We start from the raw sequence: 7711 nt of genomic DNA on the forward strand, positions 1-7711 counted from the left end.
AACCCTGAATGGAGCTGTTGCATTCCAGCTGTACTATTCTATATGACGATATTCAAGTAAATAAATGATGTGTGATTTTATGTCTTAAAACCAGCCTTTCAAAGTCTATACAATGCAAAAGAGGCTTCCTTGATTTCATTACCGGTACTGTGACAACTCTACATGGGAAAGATGAAGTCACACCAGTTTCTGCTGTTTTTCATAATATAAAAACAACGTATAAGAATTAATAAAATGTAATAGACCTTCAGTGTACTATAAAATAAAATAAAACAATATTTACTTGCGGCCAGCGGAACATAATAATATTTATATAAAAGAGAAGATCACTTATTCTTTGTAAGTTTATTTAATATTTATTGTACTGTCTAAAAAGTTCAACATGAAAGTGAAATGATCTGGCAGGTTCAATTCAGACATTCTACATCAAAATCCTCTGAATGTCTGACATCAAACGTGCAGAATAAAAGGGTGACAGATGTGTTTGTGTAATGACACAGCAAATGTCCTTTGTAAGTGATAATTAAAGTCAACTGAATTCAGCTGAGACCATGCAAAATGTAAAGTAAATTCCTCTTGAAATACGGTACATTCCGCTTGACTTTTCCATCTTCTGGTTCTGCTGAAATGGTTTATTGAGTGATTGCTGTTTATTGCTCGTGTTTCTATGATGTATTTTAGAATTTCTGCTCAAAGGTCCAGCCAGTGAATTCTCTATGTCTGCAATGGTGGAGTCTGAAGAAATAATCTTACCCTTCTGCACCCTTGATTTTATCATCATAACCTTGTAAAATTGATATATTTTGTGTCTTTTTGGGGTTTGAACACACCCTTAACAAACCTGATATGACTGGTTTGTAAAACATACTGTGCAAAGACATAACGTCCTTTAAAAAAGTCTTCCATAATAAAGAAACTGTACATACAATTTAACACAATGCAGAATATCAGTACAGTGTTTGGTTTGCATTCTTGTAGCAGTTTGGTGGTGACTGCTCGGCTTGTTTTGGGGTGCTTTTGCAATACAAAGGAGCCGATAAAGAAGGGTTACATTCCCAATCTAGGAGGATCTCTGTGTATAACTGCATTCACATCTAATCTTTTATATAACCTCAACTGAGGAGAAATTGAATTTTCAAAAAACAAAATTGTTTTCCTGAAACCCTTCAAACCATCTCCCAGCAGGCACCTAATTGCAGGTGGTTGATTGGTTGATTCGTCCAGTAATAAATGCTCAGGGAGCATCCACACTGAATAGCATCTGTTGCATAGAGAATATTATTCATACATCGTCACGCTGGGGACCTGGATTCCAACTTTGCAGTCGTATTATAGCCTTAAGATTAGAATTAAGGTAAAGGTTTGGGATAAAATTGTTATTTAAGGTATGCATTTGCCTCGGACAATCAACAATGTGCCACCTAAACAGGAAGACAACCATTCTGTCAGCAGACTTTCTTTTGTGTTCACAGCTCAGCCATGACCTTTGATACAAGTCCTATGAAATAACCTTCTAGTGTAATGCCACAAATAACACACTCATGCCATGTACATATTGTCTGCAGTTTACCAGTTTTAGGTTTTAACATTTGAATTGCGCTTTAAATCCTATGAAACTAGTTTTGTCAAAGTGAAACTACATTCATGGAAATCAAATCCACCCCTAATACACTGTCAATAGGTATTTGCATTAGGTAACATCCCTTGTTGCTAAGCAGTGATTGAAGGTATTATAGTTGAAAGACAAAGAGGAGTTGTTAACACATTTCCAATGGTTTTCCCCATTTCTACTGGATACACTATTAAACAGTCTTTGATGTATATGTAACATGGAATAAAAGCTTTTCTATGAACTTTCTGCATCGGTTCTCCAGGAAGTATCCACATCTGAGGCAAGTCTTATAAGGGCTTTTTGTTATTCTATATATAGGTTTGAAAAGCAGGTATAACTACAGTGTACAAAAATGAAATTAAATCAAATCACACTGATTTGTCTCTAAAGGCAACGGAAACAAGTTCACTCTCCTCTTTTGTTTATAACGAAATCCACATGCTGCAACTGTATAGTATAGTATAGTATTGCTCCTTTTCTTTATACCAATGTGACCTACAGGTAGTGGACAAAAAAATGGAAACACCAATGTAAAGTCACTTAATAGGGCGTTGGGCCACTATGGTATCCCGCTCTGTGGAGTTCTCGGCAGACTGTTTTTGCTGAAACTGGCTGCTCGCGCCCCAGGTTGAAATTTGCAGTCAATTAATCTGCAGTTGCTTGCCTGTTTTGCCTTGCACTTCAAATTAATGCACGGATATCACGATCCTGGAGTATGCGCTTCCGTCCACTGTTGTCCTTTCTTTCCCTCGGAATTCCATGCCGACATCACCTTAGACACCGTTGCTCGTGAAACATCAGTTGAGCTGTCTTGGTCACTGAAGCTCCTGCCAAACGCGCCCCAACAATCACCCCTCTTTCAAAGTCACTGAGGTCTCCTCTTGCAGCCATGCTAGCCATAATTATAGGCAACCAGGCCTGTCCAGCATTTTTATACATGACCCTAAGCATGCTGGGATGTTATTTGCTTAATTAACGCATGTGCCACACCTGTGTGGAAGCCCTTGCTTTCAATATACTTGGTGTCCCTCATTTACCCAGGTGTTTCCATTTTTTTGTCCACTACCTGTACTTAAACCTGTAAGCTGTGCATGTTTATTAAGATTCATGAATTTTCAGGACACATATTACATGTAAATTCATGTCAATGGACAACCTTGAACATTTCAGGTTCCTGATATGATTCAACTACAATGTATAGCTTGTGAAGAAAAAATATTTGCAAAGTAACCTGAAGTACTATTTGAGAATTTCTTTGTTCAAGATCGACACTTGATAGCCCTTTCAAAACACCTAGTGAGATCAATCACTGGTACTACAAGCAAGAAAGAAAATACATGAGAGGGCTTGGGGTTGTGGTACATTATTAATGTCAATAGAATAGTTCTCTTTCACGTAACACCACACAACAAAGTAGTTCGATAGCATTTTGGTTTTATAAACATACAGATGGGAGGCTTGTTTCAGTTTGCCCAGCTGGCAAAGTTTTGCCCTAGTTCTCTAATATGTGCATTAATAATGTCAAACGGCATATATAAAGATCGACTTAAGTGTGAATATATGATTTAGTCATAATAAGAAAGATACATTAGTTCTCACATATCTACTTATGTTTAACAAGAATGCCTGTAGAGAGGCAACTAAGATGGAAGGACTTCTTCAAATCTGCTAAATAATTGTTGGTTCTTTCCCATTCATTGCTTAATTGTGTTTTTGCTATGTTTCATTGCATTTTTCTTTACTGAAACTAGAACTAGCGAGCCCCTTAACCACTGTGCAAAAGAACCAGATTGGTCTGACAAAGAGGTTATAGAGCTTTTAATCTCATCTCACCATCAGGGGTCAGAATCTGTAACAGCAGCGAATTTCACAACACTGCTCATTACAAAACTTTTTACCCAAAGCAATTCCTTGCTACTGTTATACTTCTGAAGTTGTTTTTGTGGATTTCAGAAAATGTGCCTTTGCTCCTGCTGCTAAATAGGTGTCCGTAATCTTAAACAATGCTGTTTAATAACATGAAGAACAAAAAATGCTACCAGTTCGTCTTAGCAATAAACGCATCAGAAAGCCTGTTGGACAATATTTTGGCTTGCAACCAACATTTCACATTTAATATATATATATCAATATATATATAGCATCAAAAGAAACTTATCACTATTATAACACATTTATTTTTGAAAAAAAATAAGGTATATAAATGATGGACATTGACATATGCACTTAATCACCTAATTAGTGATACAGTTGATTGGACACTGGATATGGAGTGATTTCATCTGTTGAATTACAAGCTTGAATAAAAACAATAAAGAAAATCACAAAAAAAAAACCAATATGCCACATCTGTCAAGAAAGCAGCGCCTTCATGCAATCGGCATGTTGGAGGCTGGACTAGGGCAGCGTGCTGTGGCTCACCGTCTTCGGTGCTCACAGCCAGCAATTTCAAACCTAGTGAGATGGTATAACCAGACACACTCTGTCAATGACAGGCCACGAAATGGGAGACCAAGAGTCACCTGCCCAAGATCGACAGATCATTTTGCAGCATCTTCGTGATGTCAATTTTTAATCAGCACAATAAAAAGTCACTGCAGGGAGGGAGTTAGTATTAGTATTAGTATTAGTATTAGTATTAGTATTAGTATTAGTATTAGTATTAGTATATCATGTGTTTTGTTAGTAGTGAAGGCGAATGCCCAGCCTTCGTTTTTGTTTTGGCCTTTGTGCCTTTTGATTTCTGTTTTTGATTATTGTTTTTGTTTATTAAAATGCACATTAGTGCTTAAAACTGCATATATATATATATATATATATATATATATAAAGGGCAGGCTACCCATCACAACAGAAAATAAATATCTGCTTGTTTGAACTAATTGAACATCTATTGTAATATTGATTGGTTCCATTTTCACATTGTTATTTTTCAGGGCTCCAAAGTCTTCATATTCTATGTATTGTTTCTTAAATGGCTTGCAATGTTCTAATGAATAATACATTGCATGACTGCAGTATTTGTAGCTCATGTCTTTCCTGTGCAGCTACTATTTACGGTGCTGTTCTCATGGCTGCACCATTTTGTCTGCCTGGACAGACCCAGACCCAGAATTCAGCACTGGCTAAACTCTTTCATAGACGATGTCTTAATAGAAGCATTCACAGCATGGCTGAATAAGGTTTGCTCGACAATGGTTGTCTTCTAAACCTTGTTTTTAATCATTGAATTGACTGATTCTGTTAAGAATATCGATCAATACTTGTAATTTCCCTTTTGCAAAATTCTGTTTGTCTGTTATTGTATCTGCTACTAAGGGGTAGGTTTTGTTTTAGTAAAACTGCATTTTATAACCAACATTATTTCCCTCTTCTATGGCACTATTCTAGTTATACGTGATCCCAAACACACCACTGCATTAAGCACTTTGTTTAAAACACATACATGTTTGATTTGAATGTCATCATTAAACAGGTGCTGTATTTTTTGGATTGAATCTTTTCCTATGTGCTCATATAAGTCAATCTAGTCACACTTTCTTTAAATTTAGGTTATCGTTTTAGTTTTTGTATGTGAGGGAATCAAAACGATGCATTGTTTATACTGGCTTTACTGAATCCCAACGAAATCTGAAAATCTGCTATCTAATCATCTGGATGATGCATAATTCATTACAAACATGAATTTGGGCTCAGCCCCAGTGCCTCTGATGGCAATGTTAAAGTATATGTACATTTTACTGGACCGGTGTTTTTATTTATCAGTAGTACTAGGAACAGCTAGCTACCAAATGTAGAATTAGCACTTAAATTGATCATTTAGTTTATTTAAAAACATTACCTGATCCATGTGGTCTTGTAAGATGTAAGAGCACTTCTAGGTCTCTCCTTTTACTAGCAAATGTATTATGTTTACAATGAAAAATTAACTTTTATACAGAACCTAAAACATCTCTGTACCACTGAAAGCAAAGATAAAGCACAGTGGAGACAAACTATGTTTTAAACTGTGAAGGATACCATCCTAATCCTGTGATACATTTATAAGTAATACATTGTATCATCAGGTATAACATCTGCAATCTACTGGAACAAATTTCAAAGATGTATACCTAGGGATTTTTAGTTTAACTATTAATATAACTTGTAATACTTTTTAACTTTTTTGCATAATAAAATAAACTGATGTCTTTTAAAAAAATTATAAACCAATACTTAATACTTATTAATACTTAATACTGATAAAAATCATTGTCAGTTTTACCTCATACACCATAGTGCTATTAGATTTTAAAAGCTTGTGTTGCAAGTTGTAAATCTCCTTTATCTGACATAAGAAGTACGTCAGTGAGAGGAATTATAAGATGCTGTTAAATATTGATGTATTTCCACCAAAAAATCAATGTCAACCAAAATTAAATTACTTGCATTAAGGATTGTCCTCCAAGAGGCGTATTGCCTTTTACCCTTGTGTATATTTACCAGGCTCAAAAACGGAATATAATAAAATATGAATGTCTTTTCTGCCTATGGTGGTTAATTATAAGGATTCCATAAACAGTTTAGAACTTCCCTCAAAGCCCAATTAGGTTAAATAAAAAGCAGCAATTAAATGTATCATTCTATTACTAAATTCCTGTTAAATGCTTCATCAGCAGTTTCATGTTAAATTTAAAAAAAAGGTCATTCAGCTTGCTCAACGCATCTTCTGCTTAAAAAAATTATCTACTGGCTTGCAGTCGAGAGGGTGTAAATCTGTTGCCAGAGTAACAGCATTTTCATTTTCCAAGATTTAATTGGCAGCACATGAACGTAACAAGCAATATAGAAAACACACACACACACAAAAAGCATCTTTCCTATAAGAAAGCCATGAAGGATATCAATATAAACAACCACCTTACCTCACAGTTCATGCCTGTGAATCCTGGGCTACAGGTGCAAGTGTAAGCCAGGTCTTCTTGCAAACTTGTGAAGAAGCAGGTGCCATTATTCAAACAGGGCTTATTTTCACATGCGTTTGGAGGAACAGTTGGAACAGCAGTAGTAACAGGGTTGGACAAGGAGAAGCCCACATTGAGGAGAACCAGCAGATGCAGAAGAGGGTGCATCTTGAAAGTGTGTTCCTGAGAGGAGCTGCTCTTCTGTGTATCAGTTCTGCTGTTGTTTCTGCTGGTCGTGGTGTTCTCTCTCTCTCTCTCTCTCTCTCTCTCTCTCTCTCTCTCTCTCTCTCTCTCTCTCTCTCTCTCTCTCTCTCTCTCTCTCTCTCTCTGCTGCTCCTTGTGTTCTGTGTTCTGTACGCTGAGTGGCTGTGCTGTGCTGTGTAGGCAAGCTGTCAGACTGACTGACTGCTAGAGGGAGGCAGGCTCCAGCTCACATTCATGAACGGATTCATAGTGACGCCAGGTGACGACAGTCTAGACCCTTTTGGGATACAACCCACTTTCTGATAAACCAAGAGTAAGAACTAACTTGATATTCCATCATGCTGTATAACCAGACCATCCTTTTATTTAGTATATTTTTTAACATGCACAGCACATTGTTTGGGATTCTAAGGGGGCAGATAAGCCTTAAATTGGGAACCACTTGAAATGTTATAATTAGATCTCCTTTTGATGACACACAAGGATTTAAATTGATGGCAGCTCTGAGACATCAAGTTCCCCGTTTGAGGTTTATGATATAAGAAAGCCTATACGGAAAAACACAGATCTATAAAGCCATAAATAACTGGGCCTGCACATGCAATTCATTTGACTATATTACATTGCATACCAAATATAAATGCTACCGTTCCGAAACACAAACAACCAAGACCACTGAGGTTAGTAGTTGGGTAAGCACCAGGATACAAATAAATGAGTTACTGAAGAGCAGATGTAAACAATGGGTTAACTATATGATAACCATATGATGTACTATCAGCCCAGCTCCATGACATATAAGGCCCAGAGCAGTTAGCTGTTCATTTTTTTAAATGGACAAGTGGCATATTGTTGTGTGTCATGTACAGTCAGAAGCAGTTATTTATTGTTAGGGGAAGACCATGGTTGCAGAGGATTGTGACACACATGTCGATTTTATTATGTTCACCCC

At 36.6% G+C, this 7711-nt stretch overlaps 1 protein-coding gene across 1 annotated transcript in view; it reads right to left on the reverse strand.

Moving 5' to 3' along the window:
- The window catches only part of LOC117422966 (delta and Notch-like epidermal growth factor-related receptor), a 50161-nt gene extending 43230 nt beyond the window's left edge, over positions 1-6931 (reverse strand). Inside the window, exon 1 of the mRNA XM_034038229.3 lies at positions 6517-6931. Coding sequence (XP_033894120.1) covers positions 6517-6723 — 207 coding nt within the window. The 5' untranslated portion in view covers positions 6724-6931. The remainder of the gene's footprint in view (positions 1-6516) is intronic.
- Positions 6932-7711: the final 780 nt, after the last annotated feature.

The sequence above is a fragment of the Acipenser ruthenus genome, chromosome 17 (genome assembly GCF_902713425.1).
Source record: "Acipenser ruthenus chromosome 17, fAciRut3.2 maternal haplotype, whole genome shotgun sequence".
Lineage (NCBI taxonomy): Eukaryota > Metazoa > Chordata > Actinopteri > Acipenseriformes > Acipenseridae > Acipenser > Acipenser ruthenus.